The 20,392-nt window shown below is 37.9% G+C and overlaps 1 protein-coding gene across 2 annotated transcripts in view; it reads right to left on the bottom strand.

Annotated features, from left to right (window-relative positions):
* Unc5c (unc-5 netrin receptor C) overlaps nt 1–20,392 on the bottom strand; it is a 354,131-nt gene that overhangs the window by 148,387 nt on the left and 185,352 nt on the right. For both annotated transcript variants that reach the window (NM_001415084.1, NM_199407.2), the window contains exon 2: nt 2,439–2,660. In NM_001415084.1, coding sequence (NP_001402013.1) covers nt 2,439–2,660 — 222 coding nt within the window. The remainder of the gene's footprint in view (nt 1–2,438; nt 2,661–20,392) is intronic.

The following is a 20,392-nucleotide window of genomic DNA, read 5'->3' as shown; positions in this document are numbered from 1 at the left end:
ATGCTTTGTGTTTCTATTTCTTTCCCTTTTAACTTCCTATCGTGCTATCTCGAAACATGTACTAATCAACTATTTTTTAAACTGGTTATACAGTCATTATCATATCACATTCTGGAAGTTCTTAAGTATTTTAATGTTTTATCTAACCAAATTTTAACTGCAGATCTGTGTTTGGTCTTCTGAGAAGATCACATCTCTTTTAATGTCTTTTATTTTATCTTATGTTTATAAAGAGTCTTTGACTGTGCTTCTATTTCAGGTTGCACTAAGCTGTTCTTAGAAGTCACTCTATGTTGAAGTGTGGCAATCTTACAGACTCCCCTACAGATGGCATGCATCTCAAAAATATTTATCATTCATATTCAAGAACAATATATAAGTGTGTGCATGTGTATGTGTGTATTTGTGTGTGTTCTGTTCACACACAATTATTTTTATAACTAAGTAGACTTCAAAAGTATTCTTTCTGAAGCTGGGTGTGTATCTTAATGGTGGATCCGATGTCCAGCATCCCCAGTATCACAAAGAAAATCAATCTTTCAAATTTCTTAAAATCATAACCACATAATTTCATTTACATTAATATTCTAAATGACATGCCGCATTAATTTGAATTTGAATTGGCTATCTGTACCTAGAAAAAAATAATGAGTTACATTATTTTGAGCAGCTAATTTTCTGTTTTCCCAATATTTGTAATTTATTCTTCGAAGCTGCATAAAATTTCCGTGTATACAAAATTATGCCATATGTCGTAATGGTACTTTTTGTCTTTCTTTACAACTTTTACACATCTTAATGATGTATGCTCTCTAAAACACTTATTGTATTAATGGGTTAGAGTAATACTCTCAGCAGTGGTGTCTGTGGATTCCTTCTTATATGTGGCAAGTATGGCACCAAAGGATAATTGCTAACTTTTTTGGGAAGTTTTATTTAGAAATAAAAGCCATCAAAAATTATATAACATTTGATTCTCTCTCTGGACTCAGGTACTGGAACTTTCCCTTAACTCGCATGTATTCATCCTGAATTTGTGTGTGTGTGTGTGTGTGTGTGTGTGTGTGTGTGTGTGTGTTTTGTGTGCATGCACATGCTACTAATATATTGAAAAGTTTGCAGAGTGATGAATATCAGACATTCCATTTTTATTTATAATCTTCCCATATAGACATTTTCATAAATTATTAAGACAAACCTAAATACTTTGATTCTCATTTTCACATTTGTGATATTTTGCACTCATTGTTAAAAGACTTTGTAGTTGAAATCTTTAGAAATAAATGAGCTGAAATCAATAAAATTCAATTCTCTCGAGATTTTTGTCAACATCTGGTAGAGTTACTTTCTGAGTAATTAGATGAAGAGCTTAGGCATTTCCCTGATGTAAGCTTGCCCGTGATTGGATAATCATTTTTTTCTGTAGTCAGCAGCTTGCAGTCAGTGAACGTACTGACTAATAGATTAACAGCAAATATGCAGAACTACTATTTGATTTCCTGACACCACTTATACTATATCCCTATATGTTCCACATGTCCTTCCGAGATGCCTCTTCTCAGTCAGTAGCCTAGTCTATGCCTTTAATGGCCATATCTTCAATCGATGTTGTTGTTGGTGATGTGGAAGTAGGTCCCTGTCACGAGCTGTTCTGTCCTTGTTTCCGATTAAGCCAATAGATAGGCACAAATTGGCATTATTTACAATTTTAGTACCATGAATCTGCTTTCTGTATCGTAGAGATGTCTGTGAAAGATAAGATGTAAAAAAATTGTTTCCCATTTCTATCATTTTAGCTTAAAAATGTTGGTTAATAATGTCTTAACTCCTACTGTATGTCTTAGATTTAGATTTGAATGTTTTAAGTGCTATTCTCCCTCCTGGAGATGAAAACACTTAAGCCTCAGAAGAAAGTTTTCTGTCTGTCTAATTAAAGGAAATATAAGATATTACATAACTAACTTTCACTGGTAATTGGAGATAAGACATCACAGAAGTTTCATTGATAACTATCAAAGAATAGTTTAAATTATTGTATAAAATAATATCAGGGACGTATGCAGATCAGTGTTGGGCAGTGATGTTACCGAGCACAATGCGTTCCCATTTACACATGATGCCCAGATGCAGGAGATTTGTCTTCGACGTCCATACAAGTGAAATTCAAAGACATCCGTTGCCAGGATGTTTAACATTAATTCATTCAATTGATCCCATATTATGCATCTTATTGAATAGTCACATAGTTCATCAGCAATAAAGCATTCATCCTTCATGGCTTGCTTTGCATTGTATCAAACGAGATCATTAATTCTTAACCTAGCTGATTCAAAGTTTTTGCCAAAGGACAATGACTCTATATGAGCCTTTCTATAAGAAGTGTCATGAGAAGAGCACAGTGGGGTTAAGTGAGTCCTGAGCCCCAATCCCAAACTCACCGGAGGTTTCATCTACCCTCTCGTCTACTACGTGGTCCTTCTGATGAACCCATTCGCTGTTGCACTTGAAGTAGATCTGGGTGGCAGGGCTGGCTTTACAATACAGGTTCACAGGCTTGTTCTTCACAATGTAAGCTTCCTCGGGCTCAATGAGAAAGTGTGGTAATGGCTCAGGTGGGTCTGATGGAAAGGTTTCTGGGAGTTCATGGAAAAAGTCATCATCTGGTAAAGGAACAGAAAGTGGAAATTGGTCAGAATATGGTAATTTGTCTTCTAGATTATGTTTTTTTTTTTTAGAAAAATGACTTTAACTGAAAAAAATAACTTCTTGAATGTGTGTTATTATATGCAAAGCAATAGTTGGAAATGTTGACTGGGTATTCAATATATGACAAAACTTAACCCAAGGAACTTAGCAAATAATCTGGATTGTTATTTTCTATATATGATAAAACTCTACTGGAGGAACTACTGAAAACACAGAGAGTGAACAGCAAACTGAGAAACGAAGTCCAAGTTCTTGTCACTAACAGAATCTATGATCTTCACAGCACATTATGTAATTCCCGGAGTGCAGGGTTGCTATGAAGAACTGAAACAAGGGACTAGAGAGATGTCTCAGTGGCTAAAGATAATTTTTTTTTTTAATTCCAGAGGACCTGGGTTCAGTTCTCAGTACCTGCATGGTGACTCCAGTCATCCATGCATCTAGTTCCAGAGAGTCTGATGTCCTCTTTGCCTTGCATGGGCAGACCACACATTTGATGCACAGATACGTATGCAAGGACAACAGCCATAGTCAAAAATAAATATTCAAACAAACAAAAACAACATCTGTTAGACTCATAAGGCTCGTTTAAATCTTTTGCAAAGATCTGAGCAAAAACATTGAAAATGTGACTTAAAGTTCTTTAAGTCCCGTTGCAACTTGATCATTAGTTTCCAACAATCCATTTGATTCTTTTAATCAGCTGAAAATATTCACTGAGACTAAAATTGTCTAGGCACTGAAAATTAGTGGGAACATTAAGTTGGTCACTAGTGGAGCCACGGTAGAAATGCTATCTGGTCTAATCTTGAATTTTTACTTTGGATTTTATATAGTATTATGTGACTGTTAGAAAATTAGTTACCCTTGCTATATAAAGGTTTTCAGCTTTAGTGAGAAAATACCATGCATGCCCTTAGCTTTGAAAATTGTCAAAAGTGCTCACACATCTGACACTTCCATGTCACCGAATAAATCTAAGCTAAAATCACTGGAGAGATTAATACCTTTTAAAGTCCTTTTGTTTTTGTTAACTTGAATTCCACATGATTTCAATAGATTGAATAAAACCTAGTAATATCTTATAAAATGATTGAGCCCTTTCATTATGTTACACATTACACTTGGTAATTATATTTCTAGCAGGGACAGAGAAGAACAAACTATCATTAGTCCATAAAAATGCTAATACTGTGTGTTAAAACTTATGGGTTAAAAGTAAAAAAGAATGTACTTTATAAATTCTCCAAAAATACTTTTCTGTAGCAATAGACATGGCATGGCATTGGCATTTAGAGGCTGGCTGTGCAGATATCAACATGAAAATCATTACATTACGCATTCGATTTCTATCTCGTTTTTGGGGGGTAGCCATTGGTGAAGTAGACATCTGTCCACTAAGAAATTTGGCCCATGACTTTTATCATCTAGGTCATGGGATAGCTTTCAAATACTAATGACACCCGGTAGTTGCCAATCTGCTTTGGAATAAAAATTGGGTCTACTTGAATCACAGCCAAAACTAGTTTTTGAAGCCGCACCACCATAGTTCAATTCCTGACATCGTGGAGATAATGTCTGCTCTAACTAAGCTTTCTTTCCTACCCCATCTCCTTGATATACTTCTTTATGCTAAGGCTTTATTTCTAGTTTTTCCACCATTGATAAGCCAGGACACAAACTGTCAGCTTACTAAAGAATAACCTTGTTTACATCAGTTTCAGCTTCACTAGTCAATATGCAAGACCACTCAAGACTGCTCAAATAAACACCCTTAGGAAAGCAGAGGGAAGAGGAGCTGTACTATTGACAGATCCGTCTGCACAAATTTGATGTCTTGAATGCCTTACCCAATCTTTCTGTCATATTCAAGAGCACTCCCTTTACATGTGAGGATGTACTAGGCTGATAATCAATACAGCTATACAAAATGCCACACTCAAATTCTACCGAAGCATAGCTCTTGTACTATTATTCATGAAAGCAAACAAGACAGTAACTCTAATATATTTCACTTTTCTTTTGGATTGTGTTTGCGTACATATAAACAAGGAAATGTAGTCAAAACTACACATTTACTCAAGCATGCACAAGATAAAATATGTTCCAGTTACTGTTTTAAGTGAAGCTTGTTCCTTTAAAAGAAATGGTTGCAAAGTACTTGGTAATTAAACACATCTATTTTATTCAGTAATGCAGCATATATATTTATAGGTTCATATCCCATAGAATGTATTTATGAACAGTAAAAACCAGTTGTGTCACCTAGCCAAAAACGTGCATCTCTCATAATTTTATTATCACTATTGAGAAGATGAATAATAATGGAAGATGAGAAAAATCACATGCACATTTTCAGGCTAAAAGAAGCTCAGTGAAATGCCAGCAGGAAAATTCATGATTTAATAAATATCTAAAACACCTATGAGCAAACTAATTGGGCATTTCCTTGATTTTGAGTTCTATCATAATATAATCATTACACGTGAAAGATATTAGCCTGTGTCTTGCTTTGAACTTTTATATCATGGATTTGTCAAATTTGCTTGTTAACTCTTAAAAAGGAAGTATAATAAAGAATCATTTCTATCATGAGAGAAAACATTTTCTTCGTGTGATGGAACTTGTATTTCTATTATATATAATTCTCATTTCCATAGAGCTCATCTCTTTGTGTTCCTCTACTGAGGTGCCTTAACAGACAATAGTCCATTATCTTAATATTTCTTATGGTATCCATATTGTAAATTCCAATTTACAGCCTCGGTGAAATCAGGTTATACATTATGTCTTGTTTCTAGTACTCAATTCAGCTGTAGGAAGGACAATGGGGCAAGATAATTCAAGACCCTGGGTTAGTGGATATGTGTAGTGGAATAAATAAAACAAAAGAAACATGGTGACTCTTAGTAGGCTCATAGATTCTGAAATTTCCATGTCTTCACTCTCATGAGATACAATCTGCACCATACCAAACCTCATGAGTACAGATAAACATCACCCCAATCATAGTAAGGTAAGAAAATGCTTTCTGATTTTTGCCAGATAAAAATTCTAAGAGGCAGTATTCATTTTCCTGTTATCATGTTGTTTATTTTTAAAAATAATAATACTGGTACAACCACTCTGTAAATCAGTCTGGAGGTTCCTCAGAAAATTGGACATTGCACTACCTGAAGACCCAGCTATACCTCTCTTGGGCATATACCCAAAAGATGCTCCAACAAATAACAAAGACACCTGCTCCACTATGTTCATAGCAGCCCTTACAACCAGAGCTTTCAGGGATGAAACCACTACCGAAAGACTATACATGGACAGACCAAGGGCTCCAACTGCATATGTAGCAGAGAATAGCCTTGTCGGGGCACCAATGGAAGGGGAAGCCCTTGGTCCTGCCAAGGTTGGACCCCCAGTGCAGGGGAATATGGGGGGCCAGTAAGGGGGATGGATGGGGGGGAATGCCCTTATGGGGGCGGGGAAGGGAATGGGGGCTTATGGACAGGAAACTGGGAAAGGGAATAACATTTGAAGTGTAAGTAAAGAAATCTATCTTATAAAAATAAATAATAAATTTCACTTTTTCTAGTGTGTTTTTAAATAAACAAATCAACCCCCCTTAACCAAAATGGTACAAATTAATGTGAAAAGTATATAACTATCTAGCATGGCTATGTTTATGTGTATTTAGTAAGGAGAACATAGGTGGCTTATAATGCCTCTCACTCTACACAAACACATAGCTGCTTTGTCCCATGTATTTGGCTCTCACGTGATTGCCTCTTACTTTGCCAACCTGTTTTAGGTAACTATCAATAATCTTCAAAAGATTAAAAATACTTAACAGAAGCTCATGATTATATTGCCTTCATATTCATTATCATAATTCAAAAGGTTTAAAAGATATTTGTAAGTGGATATTAGCCCAACTGTTCGAATTACCCTAAATGCACAGAACACACGAAACTCAAGAAGGATGACCAAAATGCGAATGCTTCACTCCTTCTTTAAAAGGGGAACAGGAATACCCTTGGGAGGGAATAGGGAGGCAAAGTTTAGAACAGAGGCTGAAGGAACACCCACTCAGAGCCTGCCTCACATGCGGCCCAAACATATACAGCCACCAAACTAGATAAAATGGATGAAGCAAAAAAGTGCAGGCTGACAGGAACCGGATGTAGATCTCTCCTGAGAGACACAGCAGGAATATGGCAAATACATAGGCAATGCCAGCAGCAAACCACTGAACTGAGAACGGGACCCCCATTGAAGGATTCAGAGAAAGGATTGAAAGATCTTGAAGGGGCTCGAGACCCCGTATGAACAACAATGCCAACCAACCAGAGCTTCCAGGGACTAAGCCACTACCCAAAGACTATACACTGACTCTCACCCTGGGCTCCAACCTCATAGGTAACAATGAATATCCTAGTAAGAGCACCAGTGGAAGGGGAAGCCCTTGGTCTTGCCAAGACTGAACCCCCAGTGAAAGTGATTGTTGGGAGGTGGGTAATGGGGGGAGGATGGAGAGGGGAACACCCATAGAGACGGGAAGGGGGAGGGGCTAGGGGGATGTTGGCCTGGAAACTGGGAAAGGGAATAACAATTGAAATGTAAATAAGAAATACCCAATTTAATAAAGATGGAGGGAAAAAAAGATATGTGTATATGTGTGTGTACCATGTTTATGCACTGTGTGTACCATGTTTGTGTACACACCTATGGTAGGCAGAGGGTAACACACTCCCTGAAACTGGAGTAAAAGGTGGTTACAAGTTGTATAATATGGGTGCTGACAACACACACAGGGCTAGCTGTACAGTGTGTATGGCCCAATACAGAATGAGAATTCCAAGATCCTAGTTTAAAATGTACGAGAGTTTCTGAAAATAAAATAAAAATATTAAATGAGGCCCTGGCCCATTGAGACAGAACAGGCGACATTAGTTAGGCATCCAACCTAGGTATAGATGAAGTAAACCGGGGATTCTGTCACACAGTGTGACAACATTCTAGGGGACATTTATGTTGAAACTCATTGGGGATTTCACTTATTTTTAAGGTATATTAGTTAGTTTCTAAAAGACAGGATTTTAGGCAGAGAAACCTGGGCTCTAGTCAATTCCTTACAGCAGAAGTCGTGTGGCAATCTGGGCACAACCTTCCCTTATGAGTTACAGTTGTTACCACCCACTGGGCTGCCTTCAGTAAGAACATCCGGACTACAGAGGCCAATTCTGATAGACTAGCTCTTTACCAACAGAGACTACACAGACTGCATACTGAGATCACATCTTAGAAGCTTGTTGATCTTAGTGTTCAAGCAAACCAGCATTCAGATACGATTAAGGTCTTATCTCAAAACTTGAAGCTATTAAAGACCAGCCCTGAGTTTTCACCCCACGGAGAGACCAGCAATGAAACTGTCTTGCAACTTCATTGAGACCCTATCAGGGGGACGCTAGGAACCTAGTTTATAAACACAGCTACAGACTGGGAACTTCTCTTGGGCAATGTGTTTCAACTCTTTTAAATTATGACATTTTGTAAGAACGTATTCTTCAACTTGAAATGAAGTGCACCACTTGGGCCAAAATTATATGAATAATGAAATGGTTTCGTTTTATGTAGTTTATTCATATTAACAAAGTGAGATTCTTATGGTAATCTCCTCTCTGTATGGTGAAGTTGGTATCAACCTAAAGCTAGACATGCCTTTGTGTGTGTGTGTATGGATACATTATTACTCATTTTATTTTCTTCTCACATTGGGCTTACATTTCTACTTTCTACCATTTCTCAATACTTGCTTTACTCCAGCAGTGCTGTCTTTATCTGGGGTTCAGTAAATCTTAGCATCTCTGTCTCCATTATCACATGCAGGCATTAGCTTTTTCATTTATATACAAGTGAGGAAAGCTTTGTACCATGTATTATCTTTATAGACTTTCATTCCACCTAATTCTTGACAGGAAAATACTATGCTATGAACATCAATCTTGGAAGCTTTAGGTTGCTGGTTTTATTGCTATATCAAGCTTTAATTTTCATCAACTTAATACATACATTTCTACATTTCTGAATCACACGACTTAAACTGTTATTGCTCATAGAGTGAAATATAGGACCATTATCTCTTTGTCTGAGACTCAAAGCATATTCTTCTAAAATGGATTTTGCTTCCAAAGAACTTGAGAGCAATTTAAAATGAATGACTGAAAAGCTAATTTTATCTGCATTTGGCTACTCATCCATCAGAGATATAATGTATGATAGATTACCAAAAAAGTAGCTGGAATTAACTGTTTTGAGTAAGACTCTAGGCTATTTTAATATTTTTATTAAAATATTCTTTGGAAGACCAAGTCTATGTTCTACATATCAATAAACATATCAGTGGATTCACCCTTTAAATCTAAATAGTTGGATCAATAATGCCTTCAATGTATTCTATAGTTGGATATACTGAATATTTCTAACTTCAAAAGAATTACTTTCAAAGAAATATTTTCTAAGTACATCTTTCTACTCCTAGGAGAAGTATAAAGTTAACATGCTATTTTGACATTTAGTTATTTCTGAAATAGAAGCACTTCCTTATGCCCTGGGAAGGTTCTCCTGTTCTCTGCCTTTCATACTTTGAAGCCCTCTTATTCTCTTATGTTCTTCCTCTTTTTTTTTTTTTTTTGGTTCTTTTTTTCGGAGCTGGGGACCGAACCCAGGGCCTTGCGCTTCCTAGGCAAGCGCTCTACCACTGAGCTAAATCCCCAACCCTTGTTCTTCCTCTTCTGTGTAAGTTCTACTGTACACCTGAGAGACAATCTTTAAAAATTTACTTCTTCTTTTAAATTACCAAATATAAGGGAAAGAAAATGGCCAGTTTCATTTGCTGAACAGTTCAGCTAAAATTTTTGAAAGAATATTGAGAGGACCAATGGCCATCAGAGTCAAGAGGATTTATAATATAACATATTATTTATATTATTATAATTTCTCTCTGTATATATAGTATGTATACTTCTAACAAAGGCTGCCTCACTCTTTAGAATCCACACTGTATATACAAAGTGACACAAAATTTGCATACCTGTGTGTGACTATATTTAGTGAGCCATGGCTTATTTAAAACCCACACAATCTATTACGACAAAAGCCATTTGAATTTATTGACATGAGATTGAGCATATCGAGCCTCCAACTGAAGTGCAGTTCAGTAGTTTTCTGAAGTGTCCAGTCATAGGCATACTGTTCATCAAGGAAAATAGGGATTGGGATTTGTATATGAGGAGGTGAGTAAAGAAAGCAAGTTTTGTTGACTTTTATATACTTTTTGTACCAACAGAGAGAGATGTGTGTGTACATGTATTATGTGCATGTGTATAGCATGACTGTCATGCCAGGGCAGAGGATGTACAAGGAAAAACTTCACAGCAAGCACATGGAGACATCAGAGGTCATTGCTTCTGGGGAGAAGTGCAAGTGTTGATAGAGAATGCTGATATTTTATTTAAAGGTTTGTCATTCATATATATGGCATGATTTTTGAACTTTTGTCCAAATTTAGATATAAATTAGATAACTTTTGTGCTCCTTAGGACCCTTCATTAAATACAACTCCAAAACCAACAGCACTGACTCCATTAAAAATTACTCCACATCTCCATTAAATGTGCTGTTTGCAGACTATCGAATTTGTATTTCACTTTCATTTACTTATTCCTAGATTCATTCTATTTTTCTCTTAATTTTGCCCCTAATTCCTCAGTTTTTTGACCTCTGATTTAAATGAGCAAGGTTTATTGCCCTTTTCATATTTTTTCAAGATTCCGTATTTAATGACCACTTTCCATATGTCAGTGTGGTCCTCACCATTGTGGCTGAAGTTCTTATACTTTATCTGCTTTAGCCTTAAATGACATCTTAGGTACAGAAAGAGAACTCATGCCTTCGGTACCTATATAATATAATAAATATAATATAATTAATATAATATATATTATATATTATATATATATATTCATCTCTGTTGAGTTATGGGAAATGTCTGACTTTTTTACTCCCTTCTATTAGTTAATACTTCTATGGTTTTATTACGAACATTAAGCAGAAGTAAATAAATAAAGTCACAAATATTATAATTTTGGGGTCCGGAGAGATAGCTCAGCAGTTCAGGTCACTGGCTGTTCTTCCAGAGGAGGTCAATCAACTACCTGGTAGCTCAGAACCAGCTCTCACTCCAGTTCTCTGAGGTTCAATGCCTTCTCTGGTCTCTGAATTTTCCAAGCAAATTCATGAAGCACAGATATATATATGAAGGCAAAAATACCCATAAACATAAATTAAAAAGATGAATAGACAAATAAAATGCTTAAAATAAATTTAAAAGAACTTTACAAATCTTAATTATTGACAGAAAAATAAGACATTAGCTTAGAGCTAATTCCATTACTCAATAACTAATGAGAATGATATGTGAGTCTCACAAAGAGGTGAATATTCAGTATTTTAATGTATTCATATCACATATTCTGGTGACCTCCCTGGAAAACTGTCTGAAGTGGTCAGTGTTTGTGTTAACTGTGCCTGGCTCACATGTTAAGTGCGTGTTCCTCTGAAGGTGACTGTGATGTGACTGAACTCATAGGTAACCTGTAGTGAAAAAAAAAGTCAGTTATTCTAGATAGTCTGAGTCTGTCTCAAGCCTCAGGAGCAGACATGAGGTCCCCAAGAAGCTCTACTAAACAAATGAAAATATAGATAGATAACTCATGTCATCAAAATCTCCTAAGCCTCCTGCTGACACTATTCAGCAGCCTGTCTAATAGCAGGTGAAAGATCCCTTCCTCCTAACCTAGCTCCCACATTAAGCCCATAGCTGCTGTCCCTATTGCTCCATCCAGTCCCTCCCAGAAAGCAAGTTCATGCCCAACGGTGGTGCTTACTCACTGTCAAACATCCCATGCCTAGAATGTCTATCATAGAATTTAAGTCTTTCTTTTCCTTTCAATTTTCATTGCTATCCCTAAGGATACTTCACGGGGCAACACAGCAATATATAGGAATTTTACTTCATTTACTGAGATCACGGGAGTAAGAAGAAATCATTGTAAAACTACAGCAGAAATAAACATCAAAAGGTCTCTTACTCTCAGTCTGTGTATGTACTGAGTGTACTTATGAAGTGTGTACTTATTGATGTGTGTATGTTCATGTGGATATGCACTCGCTCACATGTGAGTATGAAGGGCAGATGATGTCGGGTATATTTCACTGATGATTTTCCACTTTTATTTTTTGAGAGAGGATCTTATAGTGACCCTGAAGCTCAGAGATTTAGCAGGGCAGTCTAAATAAACTTCAAGAATACGCTATTTGTGTCTACTGCTTTGGGCTATAGGCACATGCCTCTGTGTGTGTGTGTGTGTGTGTGTGTGTGTGTGTGTGTGTGTGTGTGTGTGTGTGTGTGTGTTCAGGAGATCTGGACTAAAGTCTTCATGTTTGAGCTGTAATCACTTTACTGACTGAGTCACTGTCTCAGCCTTCAAAGCCATAATTAACATGTTTGTAAGTATAAATCTATTTTCAATATAAAAGAAATCAGCTTTCTTTTCTGAAAATGTTAATGCTAACAATCGGGAGCTATGTCTAGTTTTGGACTAAGTGAATTCTTTCACATCACACTGAAGGTGTGAATGTGAAGTCTTACGGTACACCTGATTGTGTTGCCTTCATCTATTGTGCTCATTTGACACTCGATGAATTACATCACTCTTCCCATTTATAAGCTTCCTCCTCCTTGGGGACTCTGCATTAGCACTGTATTGCTTCCTATCCTATGTCTTTGACCTTCCACTTTCTCCTTTGCTGCTTAAATACAGCCAGATACTTCTCAAAGCTTCTCCTTTGGTCTCTCCCTTGGGCATCTCATCAAACCCGTGGCTTCAATTTTCAGATCCTGTCACATACACAACCTTCCCCTCCACTCCCTTGCTCCTTAAAACCCTCTGATGCCTTTCTATTGACTGAGAATGAAATCAGACTCTTTATCCAGGCCAATGAGGACACACTTGCTCTTATTGCTTCTGTCCTCTATGTCTCTTGTCTCAGCTTCCTGTCCTCTTGCCAACACATGGAGGCAGACAGTCTGGCACTATTTATTTATCACACCACATCTGTCCATATCCACCTGCACTGATGCACACTCACCCATACTCATTCACACTCATCCATTGTCACCTTCATCACCCAGACCCATGTACACTCATCCATAATCACCTGCACTCTCTCACACTACCCACACTCATCCATACTCACCCACACTCGACTACACTCCCTACACTCATCTGAACTCACTCACACTCATCTACACTCATTCCTAATTATCTGTACTCAGCCACACCCATGCACAGTCATCTACACTCTCCCACACTCACTAACACTCGACCACACTCACACACATCCATACTCACCCACACTCACCAACACTCATCCATACTCACCAACATTCATATACACTCACACTCATCCACATTTACCTACACTCACCCACTCATTCACACTCACCTTCACTCGCCTACACCTCTCTGTACTCATCCATACTCACCTGCACTCATCTGCACTCACCCACATTTACCTGCACTTACCCACACTCACCTACACTCACATTCATTTACACTCACCCACCCTCACCCACATTCACCTACACTCACCCACATTCTCTACACTCACACTCATGTACACTCACAAAATTCATCCACACTCACCCACACTCACCTACACAAACACCCACACTCACCTACACTCACACTCATCTACACTCACCTACACTCGCATTCACCCACACTCACCCACACTCACCCACATTCACCTACACTCACACTCATTTACACTCACTCACACTCATCCACACTCACCCACACTCATAACTTGTGCTTTACCTAAAAAGCATTTTTTTCTGTCTTAAAGATTATAGCTCAACTCCCCACCCCACCACCCGTCAGGCAAAAAGAGAATCAAGATCACAAAATCCACAGAAATGTTTCCTTCTAAGAACACATTTCTACATTACTTCTTATTACTGCCACCATCGTCATCATTATTTTTTGTTATTATCTCACATTAACTTGCTCACTAAACTGATTGCTTTCCCCCTTGCATAGAACTCCAAGCTCCGTGAAATCAGTTGTACACTTTTGCTCAACACTATGCTCAGCACCAACTTCAGATGGACTTACCTCCCTCCCTTAACATTAAACTGACTTTTAACATCAATTCCTCATTTCTGTTTATAACATTACTTTCACAGTCAGAATAGGGTCCCTCATGAGGCCTGAATAAATAAGGAATAGAGTCCCATATTCTTTATCTGAATTATTGCAAGACCTTGATATTGGTTTCAATTGTCTGATTTTCTTCCTTCATGTCAATGTGTACCTGTATTAGTCAGCTTTTCATTTCCGTGGACCAAATACCAGAATTAAGTTAAAAAGAAACAAAAGGTTTATTTTAGCTCGTGGTTTAAGATCTCATAAACATAACCCAGTCCGCGGTCATTTGAATCCATTCCAGTTAACACTATTCGTCTCGTGGCAACCAGGAAGCAAACGGCCTGAAGGAAGAAGGGGCCGCTAACAGGACGGGTGCCAAGTCCCAAGTCCCTCCAACTGTGTCACTGAAATGTCCAACATCTCCTCACAGCCCATCAATCGGTAGCCCATCAATAGGGAGCCCATCAATGGATGTTTGGCTCTCTCACATCTCATCTCAGAACACTGCTACATTGGAGGGCAAGAAGAAGCAGAAACAGTTTGGATTCGCACCACAAAGATAGTCCATGACTACAATGGCGATGAACGGTCCACCATGAAAGTGGAATTGAATTCGTTTCTGCCAGGAATTCTGAGTATTCCACAGAACATGACCCCGCATCTTAGCATCCACTTCTTTATCACCACCCCCAGAGGAAAATGTGCAGATGCTGTATCACACAAATACAGTTTTTAAGTTATTTTCTTCCATATACTCCAGGGCTTGGAATCATGGCATTCAGAATTGACTCTTCAATGTCTGTTTCTATTCCATTAAAAAAATTCATTCCTAGTCTTCTCAAATACAATTATCCCTCGCTGTTCAACTGCAAAAGTCCTATAATGCAATTTGAGGGGCCAATGGTTTTACGTCAGGCCAGAGCGGCCATATCCCAGAAGGTTCTAAAGCTTTTTCTCAATTGAACAGAAGTTTTCTATAACTGATAACTTCAAGAACTATAAAGAAAAGTGTTACCTGTATAGATTATGTGTTATAAGTCAAAGTTTGATGAAATCTACAGTGATCTCATTACAAACAATGCATGCATGTTTAACTGTTATAAAATTTCATGTTTATACAATACCAAAGACTTCGAATACCTGCAACCTAGCTTCAACGAATTTCAACTACATTCCCAAAAGTTTGTGTTTGTGTGTGTGTTTCTCTCTCTCTCGCTCTCTCTCTCTCGCTCTCTCTCTCTTGCTCTCTCTCTCTCTCTCTCTCTCTCTCTCTCTATGTGTGTGTGTTGATAGTATGTTTAGAAATGTAAAACAAGTAGAGATAAAAAGTATTGTAAAGTATGAAAAGAGGGAATATGTTAAAAATATGAGTACTCAGTTTATGTGATGCAATGGTCATCTTAAAACTTAAGACACTAGACATACTATTATTAGTATCATAAGACTACATGTTTTCTCATATATTTTTAAAGATATGACAACACTCAAAATTTCTCAAACACATTAAAACTCTACTTAGGGACTTTTTAATAAGTAAGGTATTCCATATATATATGGAACACACACGCACACACACACACACACACACACACACACACACACAGTCCTCTTGGAATTCACATGACAGTTCGTGAGCAATGAAAATAACAAAATTTAATAGGATTGCCTCACATTCAGAAATTGAAGATAACTTGATTCTCTTCTGTCCTTCACTTCCTACATAGAAACTACCAAAAGGAGCTTCTCTATGTGTGGCCTAAGTGATTGATAGATTGGGTTCTATATCAATTATCTTTTCAAAGTCTCATAAGCAGCATCATTTGCCTGCTACAGAAATGTAATGCCTGGCTACTGACTCTTGATTTAAAATACTATAGTTCCTCCTTTCCTCTCATCATGGCACACAAAGGCCATACTAAGCAAATATTTGTCTATATTTCTACAAACAATATTTTGCTGAAATTGACCTGGCAGTTTATTTATGGTGTTCTACTTTTAAATTACAATATTATTACATCATTTTCCTTTCTGTTTCTTCCCTCCAAATGTCCCATATACCCAACCCTTGTTCTTTTTCAAAAGCACCTTTTATTTATTCATTATATTATTTTATTTTAAAGTACATTAGTTACATGCAGCTGTATGTGTGCCTGTTGATTTTGCCCTGTTTAGTAACTATTTTTAATGTTGCTACCTTTTTTAAATTGAAATTATACTCAGGTATTTTAGTAGGTAGAATTCTACAAAACACTGCATGGTATATATGTACATGTCGTAGGTGGCTTTTAAAAACACGTGTTGAATATATTCATGCTTCAGAACTGATTTACACAGTACATCCTATGGAATCATTGCTTATAAGAAAATTGTTTACCTCACAATCCTACTATGTCCCATGACACCTCTGCCTTGTTCAGCATCAGTTAGCATTCCTTCTATTGAAGACATGAAGCTGCCTACTTATGGGTGTGGTGATGTTTCTACAACACTTAAATTTCTCTAGGCGCTTTATAATGAAAGCAAGTGTACATCGCAACTCTTACCCAAAGTACTATTATCCTGAGCTCCAAGTAGTTAAACTCTGAATTTATATGTCTGGACACTCTGGGTCATCACGTTTATGCAGCCGGTGCTGTGCTTCAAGGAAAGAGTTAACCCTGCTGATGAGCAAAAACGTAGATTGTGAACCTCTGACTTTGCCTCAGATCTATGTGGATGGAAACGATGGCATATCTGCTCTCAATGCATTGGACGCAGTGTACGGACATGCAGGACAAGAGGCCCAGCAGATTGAAGATGGAAAGGTTATGCATCACCTCAAGCAAAGTACAGAGTTGGTTAATGTTTCCCAATGTCACCTCCCCTGCCATTGGAAATCAGGATGCTTGACATCGGGACACCAAATTATTAAAGCTTCAAGCAGTGACACTTTCTTCTCCACGTGGGGCCTGGCTTCTCCTTGACACTTTGTTTCTACAGTCCCTTCAGGCCCCTTGACCTTTACTCCCTGCCTTTAACCTCCATAACTAATTAGATGTGGCCTACTCGTCAGTGAAAATAGTTTGCTTCAAAGTTTTCATTCAGTGTTCCCTTCTGGGCATGCTTTGTCACCTCACTTCAGCCTGCCCTCTTTACATGAAGTTTAAAAGGCTGAGTTATTTTTATAAGATAAAAAAAAAGCCGCCTTTCAAGATCTACACCTACCTTGATGCTTCACAGAATGACTGGAGTGTGACGTCTGACAGAGGCTTCAGAAACCATGAAGTTATTAGTTTCAGAAATTTATGGGTAAACATAAGGTTCTGAGGACTCTGGTCTTATTTGAGGGAGTTAAAACTTTATGATTTGCTGTCTGGCAGCAATTTTATTTGAGATCTAATTAAATTCTGCAATAAAAAACTAAACAATGGAACCAACCAACCATCCAACTGAAGACTGACCAATATAGTTGGGCTCATTTTCAGTAACTTTCTTTGGAAATCATATTAGATGTCAGGAAGAAGCAGCTTCATTAACATTATTATCTACTTAGGAAAAGACAATGGTGGAGCTGGACAATATGGAGTTAAGTCTCAGAATAGGGTCTCTGTTGCTTTTTTCCCAGGAATAACACTAAAAAAAGAAAAACACTTAAGTAGTTAATTACTTTAGACCTACTTCCACATCTCACAAATATTTGCACAAAGTTATTTATTTATTTAAATGCTTAACTATCAGGTGTCGAGGTTCTTGGGCTAGTGTATCACTTGGATATGCTCAGAGAACTGAGTAACTTCCACCTGTCCTGTTTTCAGAAGAGGCCAGGGTGGTTCTCTTATGCTTTGCTTTTCAGGGAGAGTCTCAAAGAGGTAGCTCATTCCACCCTGGATTTCACCCTGTAACACAGACACATTCATGATCCTCCTGCCTCAGCCTCCTGAGTGAGGGTGGCCAACTGACTATAAGACATGTTTCATTTTCATCTACCTTGTGAGATACAACTTTTAAAATCTCATAGGCAATGAATAGCCTAGTAAGAGCACCAGTGGAAGGGGAAGCCCTTGGTCCTGCCAAGACTGAACCCCCAGTGAATGGGATTGTTGGGGGGAAGGGCAGTAATGGAGGGAGGATGGGGAAGGGGACACCCATATAGAAGGGGAGGAGGGGGTTAGGGGGTGTTGGCCCAGAAACCGGGAAAGGGAATAACAATTGAAATGTAAATAAGAAATACCCAAGTTAATAAAGATGGAGAAAAAAAATAAAATCTCATAGGTGAACACTTAGGTACTAAACATTTGTGTGTGCCTTCAAGACCATTTCTCTCTGTGACAGAGGATCTAGGCAAGCATTCTACATGCGTATGGCTTGGTAAACATAACTGTGTTACACTGGATATTGCCTTCCACATCCTGAAAATGTACTTGAGAAATTTTTTTCTCGTATTGCTATACTTAGCAATTATAACAAGACTACTAAACAATCATCCATAAAGCACTTATGAAATGCCAGGTACCCCATTAAGGATGTTAGATAGACTTCCATTGACTTCCCACAATATATTCATGGATAAGACCATTATCTCCATTCTAAAGATGAAAACAGTGGCAGAGAGATTAATTAAACTGCTGAAATATACACAGCTAACTAAAAGCACAGGAAATAAACACAGAAAAAAACCTTTGATTATCAATCATTACCTAGGCTTAAAAAACAGCACTGGTGTGCCATTCACTCTGTGAAGTTGCTCATGAAGAAATCAACATATATTTATTAGTTATAGGCAAAAATATTAGCCAATATAAAAATAATTGGCTAATAATTGAAAAATAATTTTCCAAATTATTGTACAACTGTTTCCTAGTCTCCTCAGAGATATCAGTAATATGTTTTTATTTTTTTTAGTTGTATGAACTTCTAAATCCATGAACATGCTTGTATAAACTGGTTTTTAGTTGCTTATCAATGTTGATTTGGGGGCTGGTAAGATAGTTCAGAAATTAAGAATCTTTGTACCTCTTTTAGAGGACCACAGTTCTATTCCTAGCATCTATATTATATGGCCTATAATTGCCTTTGATGTCAGCTCTATGGGATCCAGTTCTCTCTTCTGTCCTTCTAGTGTACCTACATACATACACACACACACACACACACACACACACACACACACACACACACACACTCAAACATACACACTCACAAGCATGCATGCATGCACACAAAGATACAAAGCCTAATAATAACAATAAGTTGTTTATAAATTAAAAAGGTAATGTGTATGCTAAATGGAAGGAACAGCATATCAAATTATGTCTACAATATAGAAAAAAATCCATAAAAACATTACAGTGTAGAGTATGTCTAGCAACCTATAAGTCATTTGCTGCCCCACAGTTGGTATTAACACTGGTAAAATTACTGTCAAGTAAATGACAATCAACAAAGACAACATGAAAAACAAAAAGTAAGGAATCTGAGGTAGGGAGGATGATTTGTGTTGTGATAGGGCACTGGGGCCAGCCCTGGCCTTCTGTAATGTGGGAGGAGGACATGCTTGAACCTTTATCAAATCTCCCAAAGGAAACAGGAGTTGACCGCATTTGCTAATACAGAGGAGGTGGTGATTTGTGGGAAGGGAGAGGGCACAGATTCTCATGTTAAGGAGGCCAAAGGCACTCATGTCTGCAAAATAGAGGTCTCTGAGCTTACAAGGCTCTTTTGAGCTGAGTATGTCCTTCCTTTCTTCCACTTCAGTAATCTCGAGGAGTGAAAACACATTTGTGAGTGCAGAGAGTCACTGACATTAGCAGCGTGTCATTATCCCAAAGTTTGAAAGAGCAATGGATTGATTTCAACGCTCACAGTGGGACAGGGTAGGACAGCAGGGCTCACATGTCTTTCGGGATCAGTATAAATTCATAGAGCTATTTCAGGGTCTCACGAACAGGTGATAGACTGGTGGGTCTGCTTGCATACTTCCTCCTGTGGGAATGATTTTATCCTTTTAGATAAGTCAGACTGATTTGTTGTTTTCTCAGTTTGCTTTTCTGCAAATCGACTTTAAATGAGCAGGTTGATTTCAGGGCATGTCTCTTAACTCCCTCTTCTTCCGCTTGGGTTCAACTCAAGTTCTTGTGAAATCATTATCCTTTCTGTACCTCCAAGATGGACTGCCACGAAGCCAAATTACAAAGCAAACAAAATGAAGTTAAGAGTGTGTTCAAGGCTATGCTGCTTGTGCAGCTGTGGGCAACGAACCAAACAGCCATTGTGAAAGGGTCCCCTTTTAGCATGGGCTTCCTCTATGTCCTATGCCTTTGACTCTCTGAAACACACACCCCCTTAGGCCAGAGAGGTAGTGTGCTCTCCCCAAACTAGAACTACATCAAAATCAAAGCACAGTACCCCCTTCAACAGTTGGAAGCACAAAGAATCAAGGC

The sequence above is a fragment of the Rattus norvegicus genome, chromosome 2 (genome assembly GCF_036323735.1).
Source record: "Rattus norvegicus strain BN/NHsdMcwi chromosome 2, GRCr8, whole genome shotgun sequence".
NCBI classification, from domain to species: Eukaryota; Metazoa; Chordata; class Mammalia; order Rodentia; family Muridae; genus Rattus; species Rattus norvegicus.
The sequence above is the reverse complement of the archived record's forward strand: the minus strand, read 5'-3'. Positions and strand labels throughout refer to the sequence as shown.